This window comes from Oxyura jamaicensis, chromosome Z (genome assembly GCF_011077185.1).
Source record: "Oxyura jamaicensis isolate SHBP4307 breed ruddy duck chromosome Z, BPBGC_Ojam_1.0, whole genome shotgun sequence".
Taxonomy (NCBI): domain Eukaryota; kingdom Metazoa; phylum Chordata; class Aves; order Anseriformes; family Anatidae; genus Oxyura; species Oxyura jamaicensis.
Window position 1 is genome coordinate 29,968,336 of NC_048926.1, and position 19,627 is coordinate 29,987,962.

At 37.0% G+C, this 19,627-nt stretch overlaps 2 protein-coding genes across 2 annotated transcripts; both read left to right on the forward strand.

Annotated features, from left to right (window-relative positions):
• Positions 1 to 289: 289 nt before the first annotated feature.
• Positions 290 to 8,625, forward strand: LOC118156100 (monocarboxylate transporter 13-like). Its single transcript, XM_035309887.1, has 4 exons — positions 290 to 500; positions 4,346 to 4,588; positions 5,718 to 6,518; positions 8,399 to 8,625. Exons 1-4 carry the CDS (start codon positions 290 to 292, stop codon positions 8,623 to 8,625), a joined length of 1,482 nt encoding a protein of 493 aa, XP_035165778.1.
• Positions 8,626 to 12,580: 3,955 nt separating this feature from the next.
• MLANA (melan-A) lies at positions 12,581 to 18,206 on the forward strand. Its single transcript, XM_035310506.1, has 5 exons — positions 12,581 to 12,828; positions 13,669 to 13,788; positions 15,371 to 15,467; positions 16,884 to 16,985; positions 17,933 to 18,206. Exons 2-5 carry the CDS (start codon positions 13,715 to 13,717, stop codon positions 17,999 to 18,001), a joined length of 342 nt encoding a protein of 113 aa, XP_035166397.1. The 5' UTR covers positions 12,581 to 12,828; positions 13,669 to 13,714; the 3' UTR covers positions 18,002 to 18,206.
• The last annotated feature ends 1,421 nt before the right edge of the window (positions 18,207 to 19,627 follow it).

Below are 19,627 nucleotides of genomic sequence, written 5' to 3' on the forward strand. Positions count from 1 at the left end.
TTTCTTTCTTTCTTTCTTTCTTTCTTTCTTTCTTTCTTTCTTTCTTTCTTCTACTTTCTAATTTTCTTTCTGTATCCTAGAGCATCTGTTTCCCAGCTAGTATTTTCAATCAAACCACAGAAACACATATTGTATTTTCCTTTGGTAATTACTTGTATAAATCATTCCAAGAGTATTTGAGTACATTTACTTAACACCGGGCTTTCTACTAATTTGCAGATCTGCTAAAAATCTTCATCACCATCCCTGAAAAAACAAACAAACAAACAAGTGAGAGAAGATTTGAGACATGGAAAAGATGCAGGCCAAAGACAGCAGTCCACCAGATGGTGGCTATGGGTGGGTTGTGGTGGTGTCAGCCTTCATGGTGATGGGCCTGACTGCTGCTGTTCTCAAGACTTTTGGTCTGTTCTTTGTTGAAATCCAGGAGCACTTTGATGAACTTGCAAGCACCATTTCGTGGATCACGTCAGCAACTATTGCCACCTTTCATTTAGGAGGTAGGTAAAAGTGATCTTCTAGAATTTTGGCTTAAGGTCTTAACTACTCAAGAAACTTTGAAGAGGTTCCTTAACAACAAAACAAAACAAAACAAAAACACAAAGCAACAACAACAACAAAAGCCATATAAAACCAAAGCATGTAAAGATAATGCCACCTTATTCTGTCTCTAAAAAAAATAAATAAATAAATAAATAAATAAAAGTATCTATGTTAGTGAGCACTCTTTGTGTATACAAAGAAATCAGGTTACCTCAGAGAATTTATGTACCTAGACTCATGATTCAACTTTCCTACAGGCTTTGTGTCAAACTCAGTGGAGGTAATCCTAAGAACTTCAGAGCCTGTTGGATCAAGCTCTTAAACCAGTTTGTGCAAATTCACTCATTTTGCAGTGACTATCACTTTTTTTAAGAGCTTGATGACAAGAAGCGTGACCCTGTCAGATAAGCCATCTGCTGCCAAAATGGTGACTCTCAGCCCTGCTTCCCTCCCATGTCTCCTTTTTCACTTCACAGACTTCCTCTTTCCTACTGCCTAATGCCAGTTCTGCCTCTCCTTGCCAAGACTGATTCCAAGTCAATGATCTGAGAGAAATCTCATGAAGTTAAAATAAAAATAAAAAATCAGTTCACCTGTAGAAGGAAGGGGAAGACAAGACTATACAATCAGTAAGGAGAGTAAGCTATACCAGTCAAATGCAGTCAATGAGCTATTGAGTCAGGCCAAATTCCTGTTTTACCCAAACTAAAGGAAGAATATCAGATATACTGCATTTGGCTCTTCCCTTAGTAGTCATTTGCAGAGTCTTTTGTGCCATTGTAAAATGGATCATCCTTCACCTTTATAATGAAGATTCCAAATGTGCAGGCAGAAACTGCATAGAACTTGTGAGGTCCTCTCTGCATATTCTCAAATGGATATATAATTGCAACAGGTAAGCAACCTTATGTAAGAAATATTATCATAATTTTGATTGTGAAGATGTTTCATTGCATAGATGCTGTACAATTATATACCTCCTACTCAGTCCACACCTACCAGTATTATTGCTTATCATTGCATTACTTCCAAAGATCACCTGATTTATCTTTGTATTGTGTATTAAGAACAACAAAACAGTAATTCAAAATCAAAGTCAAAAGATAAAGCAAAACAAGGATTGTCAGGATTTTGTTAGTTCCATAAACTGCTATCCTTGCTTTATTCACAGTATTGTTTCATTCTGACAGGAATAATTAATTGAAAAATCAATGAGAATTCTGCTTTTTCATGGTCTACAGAAATAAATAAATGGGAATCTAACAGGTTTACAAACTACACTTATCATCTAGCTGTGATACTATTTTGTCATTCATGCATATGAACTTAGTGTAGGAAAAAAAAGGTGGATAAAAGAACTAAAAAAAAAAAAAGTGTATTTTTTGCTTGTTTGCTTGTTTTTAAAATATATTTACATTTTATAGGACTGTCTCAGGGATAGAACAGATTAAATGACACTGCCGATGTATAAACCATTTGTCTAGCAGGTGTAAGGCTGGTGTACTTCAAAGAAAGCAGCTGTAATTTTCAGCAGAAATTGTTTTTCAGCCTTCAAAATCCTTTTAAAATAAATCTCTTACAGCTTGATGGCCAAACCTAAAACCTTTCTGTATAGCTATTCACAATTTCTTGCATCACTCATTAATTTTCCTTCTTCTCCTGCCTTTGCTTCATTTATAGGGACCAGAAGACTTTCTGCTGAAGATCAGCTGAGCCTCCAGTTCTTTGAGCATCTTTCCTGGCCTGGCTTAGTCTTTCCTAACATGTTCCACTGGGAAACCTTCAGTGTCATTTGGCTCAGTATGAAGGATGATCAGTTTATTATTATTTTTTTCCCATTTGGATCTTTTCAACATCTTTTCAGAATCTCCATGTCTTTCATGGAAGGAGAGCAAGTTTCTGCCTGGGGGGTTTTGCATCTGTAACAGGCTGTTCAATTTACCAGAGCAAGGATTTCGCCATCACATACACAGGCTTCCTCCTGGTAGTAGTGTGTATCTCATGTCACCTTTCTCTTTGGCACTGTGGTTGCTTTTAAGTTTTCTGAGCATTGCCCTTTATCTTTTCAAGCTCTGACCCCTTGCTGTCTTCTCCACTCCCAGTTCCGTGACTAGCTCCTTTCCTCCTCCTGCTATCCTGTGTTCAATTTCTGTTTCTTCTCTTTCTCTATGAAAAAATTCCTCTGTGGTAGTAGTTCTGTTCCAATTGCAGAACTTTCATCATTAAGCACTTTATGGATCTTTCTTGTTATCCTCAGCCTACTTTTCCCTTCTTTTGCTCATCATATGTGTATGATTCTCCAAATGCATACACTTCATCCTCTCATCCCTTCCACTACATCTTACAAACCACATCTGAAGTCCAGTGTCAATTGTACGTACTTATCAAATCATTGTGCTTTTGCTATAAATGCTGATAGGACATGTTGGGTTTGTATAGCTTCTCTCAGATAATATGCATCCTGCAGCCTTTGTGGTTGTTAATATCTCTCTGTTGGGTTTACTTCACTTGTCTTAGTTACCAGAGTCTCTTCTTATATTACTCAAAGGGAATGGGAAAAGAGCCTTCCCTACAACCTACTATACAACCTCACTTGCTGACTGCTCTCTCTTCATTGTCTTACTGATTATTTCAGTTTATAAACACAGCCTTCATTAATTTAGTTTCATTACATGCCGGAGCTCCAGAGTCCAAATATCAGTAACTCTCATGAAGCTTTCTTGTGTTCTCTAAGAAACCCTACCAAACAACGGGTTTTGTCCCGTGTTACTTGGGTTCCATCTAGTGGCCATTATTATTTCATAAATACGTGAACACGTATACATTATCCCCACAGAATGGAGAGTGCCTTTCGTTGACAGGTATGGTCTTATTAAGATATTAAGGTATACCATAAAGTATACCTTACCGTATGCCATATACTACATATACTATATTCTATATAAAGTATACCGTACCATAAAGTATACTTTAAAGTATACATAAAGTATACTATACAACTATAACTTGGTGCTCGTGGAAAAACAACTAGGCAAGAACTGATCCTTGATTAAGCAAAAAACCGTTCCTAACATTTCTTTGTTGGCATTTTTGTTTGTTTTTGGAATTGCACCACCAAGTGAGATAGAGGCAAAAAGCCTCAGATCTGTACTTCAGGCAACTTTTCCTCTCTGTGTTGGAGTTCCTACAGTTTGCTGAAAGGAACTGTACCAGTCAAACACAAATTTAAGAAATGAACTGCAGAATTCCTGGAAAAATATTACCTAAAAATAAACCTCAACTTTTTGTCTTTTATAAAACTTCTCACAATTTCATGAACAAAAGATTTTAAAAAGTGTAGAAGGTAAAAAGCTGATGTTCTCCAGAAACCTTTTGTGCCAGCCATATATATTTTATGTTCACAGTAACACATTTTTATAGATTAAGATAGACATTTTTATAGATTAATCTAGAGATTTTGAGGTTGGGGTTTCCCTTTCTGCTAAAGGGCTACACGAATTTCTGTCATGCAGAAAAGACACATGGTTGTGTTTTTATATCTAGTAGGACCATTCCACAAAGAAAACACTGAAATTTTCTTTCCATTAAAATATAGTTTAAAAGAATCCACTTAATGTTTTTTGAATAGATTTGTGTTTTTTCTTTTTGAATGTGTTACCAGGGCTGTCATTTCCCTATGAGGCAGGATCATGATCAGCCCTTGTGTCCAGAACACATCAGAATTCAGGCTGTGGCATTGTCTCACACATGCACCACGGCCCCACAGAACAAAGGACTGGGTATTTGCTTCTTTGAATGAAAGCTGTTTCATCTTTGAATGCTTTATTTGATTGCTTAGTCATGTCAATCAGCTTAATGTTCCTAATGTATTTATCTTGCTCCTGTTTTGCTGTTGATCTAGCCCCCGTTGCCAGCTCACTCTGTGTAAAATACTCCCATCGGGCAGTTGTGGTCACCGGAGGACTCCTCGCTTTTTCAGGAATGGCACTGGGATTTCTTGGGCTCAACATGGTCTGGATGTATGCAACAACTGGCTTCCTACAGGGTAGGACTTTATTGCTTTACAGGTTTCTTTCACTAGCAACTCAGAACCCTTACCTGCAGATGCTAATGGTAGGAGTTCTAAAATCTCATTTCTCTTTTGATTTTATAAACATCTAGAACCTTCAACCATCCTTAAAAGTTGTTCCCCTCATGTTCCACTCTAGAATTTGTGCTAGAAAATAGAATGATGTAGTAAAGTAATAATTAGATGCTGGGAATTTTTACATTTTAATTACATGCAACCAGCAAATGGAAAGTGTTTTATCTTTTTAATGAGAGCTGAGAGCTCTGTGAATGTCTGAAGAGCCTAATGGATGCTGAAGCACAGGGACCTAGAGATCCCAAATCTTGTACTTTCTATCATATAATACTACATTTTGAACACCTTTCCTGGCTTTCAGTTGATTGAAATCCTTTGCTTCACTTCAGGTAAAAACAGGCCAGAAATTTATTTTCAACTAGGATTTTCCTGGAACAGGAAGCAAGGCTGGAAGGGAATAAAATAAACCTGTCCCAGCTCCATGCTGGATGGCTGAGAAAATGTCTGGAATTTGAGTCCTCTGGCAGTCCTGAGCCTGCTAAGTAGTTTTTAGAGAGCCATTAAAATTAAATTAAATCAAAGCAGGATCGAAGCCAAGGAGTCTGGCAAAACAATGAAAAGTAGAGGCAATACACCAGCCTCCTTCATATCCTCCTTCATCTTCTAAGCCTGAACAGAACTCAGCCTAATCCAAAGACCTGATCTAGCAGCATCCTCAATTAGGTCAGTATGAACACTATTAGTCTATTTAGTTTCAACTCCACAGTCATATGATTTCTAAGCTCATGGCAAGTTTGTCAAAACAACAGTGTTTTATTTTTATTTTTCCACCCATGGTGAGAATACAGTTGTGTATACATCATACTTGTTTTTTTTAGTTGAACTTAAAACCTATTCTTACAGAACAAGTGCTACAAATACAATCTTACACAAAGTACAGCTGAACAGTTGCTTTGATGAGAAACAAAATTATTTTAATTTTAACACTTTTTAACTTTGCAAATGTAAGAGTACTGACTGTTTTAATTTTCTGCTTCACAGAATACCTCAACAGTTTTTAACTGGCACTATTTATATTGGTGTTTTTCAGGACTTGGGATTTCCTTCTCATGGACACCAGCCATTAGCATTGTTAGCCATTATTTTTCCAAGAAAAGAGCTTTGGCTAATGCTATTGCCAGTGCTGGAGAATGTGCATTTGCATTTACATTTGGGCCATTTTTCCAGTGGTTGATTGGCCAATATGGATGGAAAGGTGCCCTCTTGATCATAGGTGGCATCCAACTCAATATCTGTGTCTGCGGAGTGCTGATGCGACCCCTGACAAACAACTGCTGCCTTGAGGCGAGCCAGTCTGAAACCCCACCTGGCAATGGTGCATCTAGGACAGAAAAAGAAGAAAAGTCTTCCACTGCCCACAAAACCTTCAACTGGATGCTTGTGAGGAGACCGGAGTTCGTTCTTTATGCCACGTTTGGCATATTAGCTGCTATGAGTTTTTTTGTTCCTCCGTTATTTTTAGTTCCACTTAGCTACAGCATGGGAATAGATGAATCTTGGACTGCATCCCTCCTATCCATTTTGGCTATGGTGGACTTTGCAGGCAGACTGCTATGTGGCTGGTACGCCAATCTCCATGTTACCAAAACTATTCATTTACTGACAATGACAATTACACTGATCAGCACTTCCTTGATGCTGTTGCCATTGGCTAATAATTATCTGTCCCTGGCAATATTCACTGGCTTCTATGGATTCTTCTTTGGCACAACAGTCGCCGTTCACATTACAGTGCTGGCAGATGTTGTGGGCATGTCAGATTTTGACAGTGCTCTAGGGCTTTTCATGCTCATTCGAAGCACTGGAGGTTTTCTGGGGCCTCCGCTTGCTGGTAAGTTGATGCTTTGCTAAATACAGTTTACAAGAGTATGAGGAGTGGTAAGCCAAACTGAAAAATCTGGATCTGGACCAAATTTTGCCCTCTGTTATCTCAGGAGTATCTGGACAAAGAAGTAAATAAAACAAAGAGTTAGTTGAATTCCTCTAAAAAATATCTTGCTTCCTCTCTTCTCTGTGGTTTTAGAGATACCTCTTCAACATGAAAGCAGGGAAGAATGGCAGGGTTCATACGGTGTTCCTGTTTCCCCAATCACAATTGATGGACTCCTATTCTCTTGTTATGAAAGTGTACCTTTGGAGCAAGCAGCAGATCCATACTTGCAGAGGAGATACTGTTGGATTTTTGGAACTTTGAGACTAATATTGTTGCATAAGTGCTGGTATTGTTGGGAAGGTTTATACAGAACGTCACATTTAACAGGTTGAAACATTAGGTTATGTGAACCTTGAGGAAATATTCACAGAGATGCCTGCTGTTTTCAGGCAGTATTTGAGCTAATCAATATAATAAATGGGGAGGCAGCATAAAAATAAACAAATTATTTAATTAAAAAACGAAAACACAAACAAACAAACAAAAACAGTGGAAAGAGAAAGCAGATGATGAGACAGCACAAGGATATTGGTTGGCAGTAGGCAAGAGTCATCCTGGAAAAATGCAAGGAAAAACAGCTGCAAGCTGTAGGGACCTTACAAAGTGATATGGCAAAAAAATGACCAATGTAAAAAGTGGATCTGAGCCCTCATCCAAAGACCACTGAATAAAATGAGAGACTGCTCACAGACTACCATGATTTCTGTGGTAATGACACCACATAAAAGGCTGCAAGTGGGTCAGAGTAAGTACTGTAATATTTTAATCTGCATTTGAAGATACAGAAACAAGGAAGATTATGGAGAAGTTCAGAAGAAACAGTATCAAAGTTATGCCAATAAGATCTACAACAACAATGGGACTTACAGACACCATTCCTGGTCACAAACACTGATTACTTAGGGATCAATGTGATCCACTGATTACTTAGGGATCAATGTGATCCCTTTTGCGTATATGCAGCAAGCCAAAAGAAGGTACAAAAGCAGAGGGAACCTTTAGCACTTTACTAGCTCTTCCCTCTTAGTTTAAGAGTAAAACCCAAAAGATCTGGTTTCAGAGTTCCTCTGCCTAGCAGGACTGATGTGATATAGGAGTGAGAACTGCCATTGTACCCACTGAGCAGCCAGTATACGGTACTACTATAAAGTGCAGTATATAGTGCTGCAGCACTGCTACTGTTCTACTATTTCTTCTGCATGGTGTACAATGGCTTAGGTGTTTCAGTTGGGTTAAGGCTACCGAAGAAAAACAGGGTCTTTTCTTTCAGTAACGCCTATGACTGAAAAATGTTTAGCAGAGGTCAGTAGTAGCAGTATAGGCAACCTATCAACCTATCTCCAGTAGAGGGCATCTCCTTTCTTTAAACTCCTGGTCAACAGCTGAGGTCCAATTTACAGCATCTGATGATAGCTACACCTCAGAATATGGGGCTACTAAGATAAAAGGCTGCACGATTTGTTATTTTTTTCTGCTATTGCCTTTATTGTCCATCATATTTTGGGTTGGAAAGTGTTTTAAACCGTGTAGCATTATGTTTTACTAGCACTTCACATATAAAGTAAATGAGAAGTGTTTTATATTTTAAAATGCTATAATGGACCAATATTCTATGCACTCATGATGTTGAAATCTGCAACACAATTATATAGCCAGTATACTCCCTTTAAGAGAGGGTATGTTCACACTGATGAGCTAATTCACATTAGCCTGTTTTCTATCAGTCCCATTACTGTCTTTTTTTTTTTTTTTTTTTTTTTTTTTTTTTTTATTTCCAGGTCTGATTGTGGACATGGCTGGAGATTACAAAGCAGGCTTCTACATGGCAGGAGCCACTCTTGTCCTAGCAGCTGTATTTTTAGTTATTTTAGATCAATTTCAACAAAGAAGTGAAAGAGGAACTCAGACTAATGCTAAACCAGAAAAGTCAACATTATCATACCCTTCTCTCCATTTCCTGAAACTTCAGAACAGAAGGTATCAAGAACATGATGTAGTGGTGTGACTACGTTGGACATCTTACGGCTTTTCAGGACTTATGAAAGTGTCTGATTTTCTCTAAAGTCAATATTAGTAGGATTTTTTAAATGATGGATGTTTTGGGTAGGAATGTTTGAAACAGAGGAAGAAAGTCAATCATCTTCAAGCAAAAAATACCTGTAACCATTGTCATATTATTTTGATGTTGAAGATCCATTTTAACTTTACAAGTCTTCAGCACAGTCCCATGAGGCTGTGATAAGCGAGGTAGAGAATCTATGATCTAAATTAAATGCTTGCAAGGCTTTAATTGGAAGACATACACAAACTGCAAAAACACGAAGTGGAACAGGAATGAGAAATGCTTAAAAGGAAAAAAAAAATGTAAAAAATAAAGACTGTCCAGTTTAGAAAATAAAAGATTTAGAGAGTATGAAAACAGCCTTCAAATCTGTAATAGTCTGAAATAAAGAAAAAAAAATTAATTTATTTTCTTATTTAGGCAATCAGGAATTGGTATAATTTACAGCAAGGCAGTGTTATCTCATGAAAAAAAAAAAAAACAACAACAAAAACAAAAACCTCATTATAGACTGTTAAGCATAGAAAGAGAGCATAGGGAGAATAAAATAACATAGAGATATTAGAGAATAGATGAGACAAGAGAGAATCTAAATATACCCAGTTCTGCCTCAGAATAGTGGGATGGACTAGATGATTTCCTGAGTTCCTCTTTAGTTCTATGTTGCAATTATCCTAAGGCTCTTTGAGCACGTATTTGATTTATGAGAACAAAAAGAATCTGTATCCAAATCACATGTTTTCTGTAATTCTGTATTATCTGGGGCAGAGGTAATAGAAGAGAAGAGAGGAAGAACTGGATCATATTAAAAAAAAAAAAAAAAAAAAAAAAAAAAAAGGAAAAGGAAAAGGAAAAAGGGCTTTCAAGCTATACCAAATGTTATAGCTGCCTTACTTATGAGCTTCAGAGTGTTTTTCATTGAAACATTTTATCTGTGTAGCCAAGTTTAACATCAATCACTCATCTATACTAATCATTTCTCATCCCATAGCAATAATAATAATTTCAAAATTTTAATTTAATTTACAGGAAATTAGCTGAACTACTAATATACTATCTGTGAGGGCTGAACACACAGTGGGAGAGACACAGCTGGCTGAGCGAAGACTTGTAGCAAGGACTTGAAATTTCTGGCAAAATATGGTTCAGTTATTTCAATTTAACGACTTAGATTTCTGTAAGTCACTGCAGTGTTCTGATACTCAGAATAACCCTTAATTTTTTTTAATTGAAAGTGGAATTGTTGGAGGGGGAACGAATAGAGAGATATTTAATACAGGCCATTTCCTTTCTATTAAACTTCTGTATTTTCAATTAAAATTCTGTATTTTATTTACAGTCCCTGTGTCCAATTTCTGTGTTTTGAGGCATCTTGACATCTGCCAAGGGCAGTATAAGAGGCTAGCAGCATCTGGGGCTGTGGGCACCGGGGGAGTCAGCAGATCACGGGAGGTGATTCCTCTGCCCCCTCCCCCCCATCCCAAGCCATGAAGAAATGAGGATGTTCAGCAATAACTGAAAGGTCCCCTTACCCACACTTAATGTACTGTGTTTGTTGTTGATGTAGATCCAGCACTGAAATACTGAAGTGGTTCTACTGAAATTCCCAAAAAATGCAAAACTAAAGCCTTTCTCAAGGTACTTATGTTTCTTTGCTCTGCCTGCTACAGGAAACCTTAAATGCCAGTGAAAAATAAAGACTATCAATTAAGGGAAATAAACAAATTAATAAAAATCTCATCCTAGAAAGATGGAATCACACTGTCAGCAGAATAAAAACAACCACCATTCTTTTTAAAAGGTCAAGTATATTATTTTCAGTTATAGGGGAAGCATTCATATCATATGTGTCATCAAGATTCATCAGTGTATAGGTTTTGCCACAGACTGCTGGCTGTAAGAAAAGGTCTGGATTTCTTTGGGGTTTCTTGTAATTATTCCTCTTCTTCCATCGTCTGCTCCTGAAATATTATGTATTAAAAGGTAACACCTGTGAAATCCTTGCATAAATTCCAGTGACTCTGTACTCAAGGCATTAGCAACATCACCTCAGAGAAATGGGGTTTTGTAAGGAAAACTAAGATCAGAACTAAAACATGGTGTTTCACCTTCTCATCCACCCGATTTCTCAATAGCAGCATTGTGCATTTACATACCAGCTGGCACCACATACTTAGGACAAAGTTGTCCTCTCCCCCCCACACACACACACTCCTCCACCTCCCCCCCTTATTTTACTGTTAACAAGAAATTCTTTCAGAACATACAATATTCGATCAGTTGAAATTCCCCCCATCCCCCAGCACTGCTTGAGGTAAGGAAGGAGCAGAAACACACTGCCTTTGGTATCACATGAATTTTCTGTGTCAGCCTTGCTTATTTGGGAACAAAGAATACTCTTCAGTCAGAACTCCCTCCCAGAAGTGAAGCTTTTCTTCAGCAAAACACATGGCTTGATAAGGAACTCTGTGACATTTTTAAAGTTTTACGCAAGGGCCGGCATGTTTCTTTGGGAATTTACTAGACTGATAGTGCACACTTCCTGTTTCACATAGGTATCTACAGAAAGTTTCTCTGTATCTCATTCACATTTGAAACTCACTAAATTAATCTGGAATACTGTAAAAGAAACACCAAATCATTTTAGGTAAATAAGCAAATATATGTTCCACACTTTTTCGTTCTTCTTCCTCCCTTTACTTCTTCTCCAAAAAAAGAGTTGTTTCAGACTTTAAGGGTCTTGTGGTGTTAATCACAGAAGAACCGGATGGTTGAAGTTGGAAGGGACCTTTGAAGGTCACCTGCTCCAACCCCTGGTCCAGCAGGGACACCCAGAGCATGGTGCCTTGGACCATGTCCAGATGGCTTTTGAAGGTCTTCAAGAGAGAGACTCCACAGCCTCTTTGGACAGCCTGTGCCATTGCTCCGTCACTTGCACAGCACAGGCGTGCTTCCCAGTGCTCCAGTTTGTGCCCACTGCCTCTTGTCCTGGCACTGGGCACCACCATGGAAAACTATCCAAACAAATATCCTAGCTAAACAAGATAAGATTATTACCTTCATTAGGCAAAAGCATGTGAACACACAAGCAGAAGAAATGATTTGGCTCTTTCCAGACTCACTGAAAATATCAATGTTAAGACTTTCAGCTGATTTCCTAAGGAAATAGATGTTAATTTCACATTATCTCTTCTTTCCTACTGATTTTTTAACTTGTCAACCAAATTTAGAACCAAGTTCATCGGTCCAAAGATAACCTAAGTCCTTCAAACTTAAGCAAAAAAATTGTGACAGAAGAGAGAGGTCCAAATTATTGATTAACTGTGGGAAAGGGTGAACAGAACATGGGCCTTCATGGTCATTGTACCTTCTTTTGGCAGCTACCAGCACTTCTGACCCACCACAGAACCCAGAAATGCTGGATTAATTAAGGACTGTTGTTTCTTGTGTGATGTTGTAAACAAAATTATTGCAGCATATGTGCACGCAAGAGCACAGACGATGATAATTCACAAAAAAAATCCACAGAGAAACAGGCCCCATTAGTTGTGCAGCCCATGGAAGAGAGTCTCTTCTTGTTGCAGCATTTGCTTGCCAGTCCAGAATTAAACCGTACTTGCCCTAATATAAGACACTCCCATCATGGCATAACAGCATCCATCTTTGAGTTCTGCTCCACAGAACTTTCTGCTCGGTGTTACAATGGTACAAAAAGCATGGATAAACAAAGCTCTAGTTAAACACATGCAAAAACCTCAATTTACTTCAGCCCTCAGCCACAAAATCAGCCAAAAATCAAAACACGCTTTAATTTAGGAGTAAGTTGCCCACTTCAGGAAGTCATACTGCTTAGGCAGGTCATGGTGATGAGCCATTTCTAAGAAGGCATGTAATAACATGAAGAAATAACAGATTTCTGAGCTGCTTATGAGGAGGGAAGGACACAGACTATGAGAAGAAAGTGAAAAGTTGTCTACTGGCCTCTTTCACGCTAATTAATGCATTCAGAAGCTGTACTGAAAGGAATTTAAACTCGTGATAGTCATAAGAGAACAGATCAAAGAAGAAAAAAAAATGCAGATCAAGTCAAAGAAAAGAAAGCTGTACATGCTTTTAGTCAACAGACAGAATACAAGTCTGAAGGAGGTAAGATTTGTATTTTTTTTGTTCTACTCAAACTATTCTATCTTGATTAGAAATTATGCTTTAGCAAGCAGAGACTTAACTGACTCTTAGTGAATTTTGAAAATATTTTGCTTCTTTGGCTAGAGTTCTCTTCAGCAAGGTCACCAGTTTTTATACTTACCCCAGTAAGGTAGGTAGATGTGGTAGATACTACCAAATAGGATCTGTTGTCATGCTGCTTAAATGACAGAAACATGATTACTTGTGGATTTTTCCTTTGTAAATGTACAGACTATTTTTAGGTGGAAGATTACTTTCTTAAAATTGAAAATTAAGATTATAACTTCCCTGCACACCTAAATATGTCTTGTCAGCAGGTATAAGTTAGTAACCACCTGAAATCAACAGATCTTTGACAATTTATGCTGACTGAATATCTGGCCTTTGAACACTTATAGAGAGTAATAGAAATAAAGAAACACATCCCTCAAGGCATAGTATTATATATATTTTTTTTTCTTCCAAATATTTTTTCCTGACCAGGCATAATTACATTTTTTTCTTTTTCCTATATACCTAAGAGACTTTAATTCAGAAGTCTGTCATCAGTTGGTGCCTAAAGAGACCATGTCAAATCATTGTCTGGTGCACTCAGATGCAAGAAACTTGGTGACGGTGGAACTGTTCATAGTTATGGTTTTGAGTTTTGCCTTAAATCGGGACAGTTGCAGATATATATGGATCAATATGGACTCTATTCTGAAAATAACAGATTGTCCTATCTCTCTGAAATGATTATATTCAACAAAAAAGTTGATAATATTATGCCTTAAAGATAACAAATTATTTCTTGCACTTTAGGGCCATAGTTCTGTCCTGTGGGTTTGAACAAGACTAAACTCTCAAAATGCCCAGAAGAAACCACCAGCCAGATGGCAACTTTTTCAGAGGAAAAGGACACAGCTATCTTGCAGTAGAAGAGTAAGCATAAACCAAAACCTATTTTAGCATGTAAGCTGAAAAAAACTTATGTTGAAAATAAATTTACAAAATAGTATCAGAAAAAAATATCTGTTGTATATAGGTGTAGTGCATTTGGGCTGTTTTGTAGCTCTCTGTAATATTTGTCTTTGCATTACCTAAAAGTGTACTCAATGGTTAAGAAAAATCAGAACTGCAGAACTCAAGAATATGGAGTTTGATCGTATGATCGCAAGTAATCAGCCGTTACAATAAAATTGCCAGGCTTACTGACGATCATTTAGAATTACACTTTTGAGGCTGGCACATTGTGATATTTACAGTAAGATTTACCTCCAGGTCTACACACCTCCCTTCAGAATCTCAAAAAGGCATTGTCTCACCAGTGAAATGGTAAAATAACATCAAAAACCAGATAAAGACATCAATGCCATACAAATGTGTCTCTCAGTAAATTATTTCTGATTGCTTAACTTGATTCTTGATTAACTGCTCCAGTTAAGTAGACTTAATTCAAGTTAATACTTTGTGATCTCTGGCTTACAATAAAATATGTTGCTTCTTGGGTTAGTAGAGACACCATCTCACTGGTGATGTGTTATTACTTTAGACAAATATTTCCAATGTGCTTTGGATATCTTTATGTGGAATGCACTTCTAGTGCTGGCTCACTGGACTCCGAACTTCGTGACTTGTACGATGCACACACATATTGCAACATGTTTGCTTTTATATGTGCATCCACAGAGAATAAACAAAGAGGAAGACACTCTCTTCATTCCATAACAAATGCTCTGTGCCTTAACAGACAGCAAATTAGCACAGGAGGAAGAGGTTTTTATGACAAGGAAATATGCAATTACCTTGTCACCCTGCTTTCTGATAAGCCGTGGAAATATGCCATATATCCTAAGTCCTGGTAAGCAGTGGGAAAGATGTCTCTCAGCACAGTTTGTAAAGACCACCTTCCCTCAGATGACTCAGTGACAGCAATACTGTGCAACAGGGAACAAGAACTAAAGAATTGCAGAGCTGTTTATGAAAAATTTAAAGTTTCTTACAATGTTTTTGGGATTGTGTAGAATTTTAAGTATCTAAACGAAATAAACAAACAAAAACAAACAACAAAAGCCAACCTTCTGCTACCAGAATTTGTTGTAAAGTGATGCAATTATGATACATTACTCAATACTTACCACCTGGAGAAATTTAACAAATAAACATGAGATGTGTCTCTGCAGGTATGGCATTTATATTATTTCTCACTCTCTTCCAATATTGCAATGCTGTTTGCTGGACTTACAGGTATGGACTTTTTTTAGAAGCACTGGTCACAGGTATATTATTATTTTTGAAGCTATATATTCCTCATTTTTAAAATGTTTACAATCTTGCCAGAGAACAAACTCCTCGATCTAAAGAGACTGGCTGAAGCTACTGATACTTTGTTTTCTAAGGCAAATCCTGCTTCATGCCTTCCTCTAATAAAGGAATACAGATATAAGCTTTTGTGCTAACAATTCCTGCTCCCAAAATTGCATCTAGTTCTGCTGTTAATTGTTTTGTTTTGCTTTCCCAACAGAGCCCTGGGTATTGTAATCTTCATTTTGGTGCTGGCCATGCTATTTATCTTTGGCTGCTGGTATTACAAGAGACGTAGTGGCTATAAAAGTCTACGGGTAAGCATGGCAGCTTGCACACTAGTATTTTGAAAATATATTATAATTATTTGCATTACATTAATGCAGAGAACATCAAACCTGTCATAGGACATCATTGTTTCAGGCTAACATGGGTAAAACTATGCAACATGAAGCCCTACCCACCCTGCAGACCTTGCAAATCAGGCAGAGGAAACAGAAGCACAGAATATGTGAAGCCAACTGCCCAGCTTTGCACAACCTACCAGCGGAAAAACTGATCTCTAGGCAGCATTATTTTTAAATTTACATAAAACCATGTTGTGTTCAGGGAATTTTTGTTTGAAAAGAAATAACATCTTCACTACTTATAATATTTACATCTACGTAAGGGCAGATATGATTAAAGTAAGTCTAGGAAGCAGAGAAGATGAATGACACTTTTAAGTAACTAAGTTAGTATTGCATTCATATAGGTGATAAAGAAGACAATTTTATAAAAGCTGACTTGTAATTTTCAGATTTAGAAAAAAAAAAGGAGGACAGGTTTGAGATTTCCTTTCTAAAAACTACTTAAAAATTTATTTTCTATCTTCTTCAAAAATATTTCTTAAAAATTTATTTGACACATCCCACGAAATTTGTTGTTGAAAGTCTCAAAGCTTTATCTTTGAAGCTCTGTTCTCTCTCCTGTGAGAAAGAGGCAGTTTTTAACCATGTAAGTGGTAAGTATCTTTTAGTTACCCTAATATTTCTAAAAAGAGTAATCATTTTCTACTTAAAAACACCTCTTGTCAGCAAACCAATTTCCTTGATGTTACCAACAACTTTGTCCTATTACCTTTCCAGTGACCTATCCAGTAGGCACATCAACTAGAAGAACACATAAAACATGAACTGCCATATAAAACAGATTTCTCTCATACCTGCACATCATGGTAAAAAACATGATGCCTTTTTTAATTCCGTCTCACTGCAGATACTTTTTGTTTTTTAAAATCTTATTTTTGCTAGGATTTTTGGAAAGGGGAAAATTGGTAAAGAACATACAAAAACATGGTTGAAAATGGAAAAAGTCTGAGATTAAAGACAGAAATATGTGGAAAAAAAAGGTCCCTGCAGTGGTCATGGACCTTAAAATACGATCCCCATTTTTGATGGCAATATAACTGGTGATGTAAGAGGGAGAGTCTGTCTTGGCAGAGACAGCAGAAGTGCTAGATAGATTGCTTCTCTTACTTGCTGCTGTTTTGTTGTACCTAATCCAAGATTCTAATAAATACTGTAAATATACTGTCAAATATTAAAGGATCACAGAATCACAGAGTCGTTTAGGTTGGAAAACACCTTTAAGATCATCAAGTCCGACCATACGATACATTCATGTAGTGTACTCCAGCTTCACATTTTCTTTTTTCTTTCACCTTCCCCATGTTTCTTCTTGATCTGTCACAGAGCAAAAGCACTAGTATGGGCACAATACGAACCATGGTAGGTGAGGGAAGAATAGTGGACTGCAAAATGGCTCTGCAGGAGTACAGAAACTTTGATTCTGTGGTAAGTTGCAACTCAGGGCTTTATTTACTTAAAACATAGTAAGATATGGTAAGACAATCTTGGTAAACAGTCATTCAAATAATGCTTTCTGAGGTTGTACTCTCCAGGTTGGGACTTCGATGACTACAATAACTGTTAAGAAGTAGTATTTTGTACAATTTTTACTGTGATTTTTTAAAATTGTGATTTAGATATACTATATACTATTAATAATTCTTCTTTTTTTTAATTAAAAAAAAATCTTTTACCTACATTTCCTAAGTTGTCTGATAATTATGCAATCTATTAGCATGATGTAGCATGTGAGTGCTGACATACACGGATTAAATATACATAATAGATGTTCCTAATAGATGCTATTCCATGCTGACTGACAGCAAGTAGATTGTGCCTGGTACACGACAACCTGTCAGGGAGCACCACTTCAAGGTTTTAGCTACTCTAATCACTATGGAAAGAAGAACATTCGAAAACACATAATTTTTTAAAAGTTAAAATAAATTAACTGATAAATTTATACGTCGAGTCACGGTTGTGTTTAAACAGTTTGAGAATAGTGAAAAGGGTAATTTATAACCAATTTTAAATAAGCTTCCCAAATTATTAACATTGCAAATAAGATAACATACATGTGTTGAGTTTCACATATCAGTCTGAAATCTTAACATATAAAATACTTTCCGTGTAAAATTTCTATCTTAATAAATATAAAAATTATTTATTTGGATGAATGATACAAACAAAACCATTTTAATCTGATGCAAAACCAGAAAACATGTTAGAAAAAACTGAACTGAGATAATATAAAGACATAAAGAATTTTCTCAGCTATTTTAAGCTATAGTACAACTCCTGATATGAAAGCAAATACTTCCTAGCATATTTAATGTCATTTTCTTGTACCCTAATTGTTTTTTCAATCTTTCACACCAATTTTCTTACCACAGGTACCCGATGCTCCACCAGCTTATGAAAAAATTGATGCAGATCAGTTACCCCCACCTTATTCACCATGATAGCAACAGATCTTAAACTTTGAGAACATCAATACAGTTTCTTCATGCTCCCTCTTAATTCCCTGTACAAGCTTAACTTTCTTAAAGCTAAAACTGTAATAAAAATCACATGCTTTCAAAAGCAATTGCTGAAAATTATTCCTGCATAGTTTACAGAACTAGTTCTTGAAATGCCTCAATAAAGCTGAACGTGCTTTTGTTTTAAGTTCTTTGTTTCCTATGGTCAGATTAATTCACTGTGCTGAACTGTGGGTTTCTTGCCTCCTTCACAGATCTACCAACAGTAAATACACACCATAAGCCAGATAGAAACTGCTGGCAACTTTGGTTACATCTTGCCCACCTACTCACCCTTTATTTTAAAAAAGACATAAACAAACTATTCACTGGAAAGTAATATACAAGAATCTGTCATAAAAAGGACAAATTATTAGATACCTTTTTTTATTTTGAAAAAAAAAAAAAAAAAAATTATTTTCCCTACCAGTAGTTCAGCAGTCTTATGCCTAACAGGTGCTTCCGGGGTTGTCTGTTGGCCCTACTTCTACACTGAACTTTACATACAGTAAAAAAGATCAACTAAGAGCAGTGCAAAAGTTGAACAAGCTGTCTACAGCTACTGTCTAACAGTTAACATCCAGCCCTTGTGAGCTTTTTGGAACTGACCCTCTGTATTCCGCACCCTTACACAACCATAGGATTTGACTGTAGTTCCTTTCCCCAGAAAATCCGTGGCTCAAAGAAAGTTTGATTTCCAGCAAACAGAAAGAACTACTTCTCTTACTGTAAAATTGTAGTTCTTCAAGAAATTTTGTCCACATATGTGCCACTCTTGGGCCAGTGCAAAAGACATTGCAAAAGACACTGGCGCAGCCATGTCTCCAGGTGCCTTGTGCTCATGAGAATATGAAGGACAGGCAAAGCTGAATCACTCTCAAATTCCCTCACCAGAAGAGACTTGAAGACTGCAGGCCCCTTTATTTTACCAGAGAAAAAGGGCACAATGCAGAATCCACTGACAACACATTTCTAACTATTGACATCTAAGACACAAGATACAGTTATAGACTTCTCTTGTTCCCCTAGAAAACTCTTCCCATGTGATAGCAATGCACTCCACTCTTTCTGTGCTCACACAGCCCAAGAACTGCATCAGTGCTTGAGAATCAGATGTGCTCTCACATTTCTAAACCGTTTTAGTGGTACAGCTCCCATTATGTGCCTAGACCACAGGGTTTATTTGTTCCTTCCCTGAGAGGTACTTTGTATCAGTAAACGACATCATGGGACCAGGAGTGATGGCCTAATACAATTACTTTAGCCTTTTACTACTAATTTTGTCAGGTCTTTTCAACTCAGCTAGCTCTCATTTCTGGACAGGAGAAAGAGACTGCTGCGCCGAACATTGTGTTCACTGTGTTCTCTGCTTACACAGAAAAGCAGCCTTCCTCCTTCCTGATTTATATTTGAATTTACTTTGTCACCATCAGCTGCATCCTTGTAGCTATTTTGGAAAAGAACTCACATTTGATGGAGAATATTTTTAAATGAAAGGTCTAATCCTTCAATATATGTCAGTTTGCCCTTTACCATTTACCTTGGCTGAGATAATTGATTTCTGTTTCT

Excerpts from the sequence above, each read along its gene's own strand:
- LOC118156100 (XM_035309887.1), top strand. The coding sequence starts at position 290 with ATGGAAAAGATGCAGGCCAAAGACAGCAGTCCACCAGATGGTGGCTAT. Across the intron at positions 4,589-5,717 it reads AACAACTGGCTTCCTACAGG|GACTTGGGATTTCCTTCTCA; the intron begins GTAGGACTTTAT and ends GGTGTTTTTCAG. Across the intron at positions 6,519-8,398 it reads TCTGGGGCCTCCGCTTGCTG|GTCTGATTGTGGACATGGCT; the intron begins GTAAGTTGATGC and ends TTTTATTTCCAG.
- MLANA (XM_035310506.1), top strand. The coding sequence starts at position 13,715 with ATGCCCAGAAGAAACCACCAGCCAGATGGCAACTTTTTCAGAGGAAAA. Across the intron at positions 13,789-15,370 it reads AGCTATCTTGCAGTAGAAGA|AGCCCTGGGTATTGTAATCT; the intron begins GTAAGCATAAAC and ends CTTTCCCAACAG. Across the intron at positions 16,986-17,932 it reads ACAGAAACTTTGATTCTGTG|GTACCCGATGCTCCACCAGC; the intron begins GTAAGTTGCAAC and ends TTCTTACCACAG.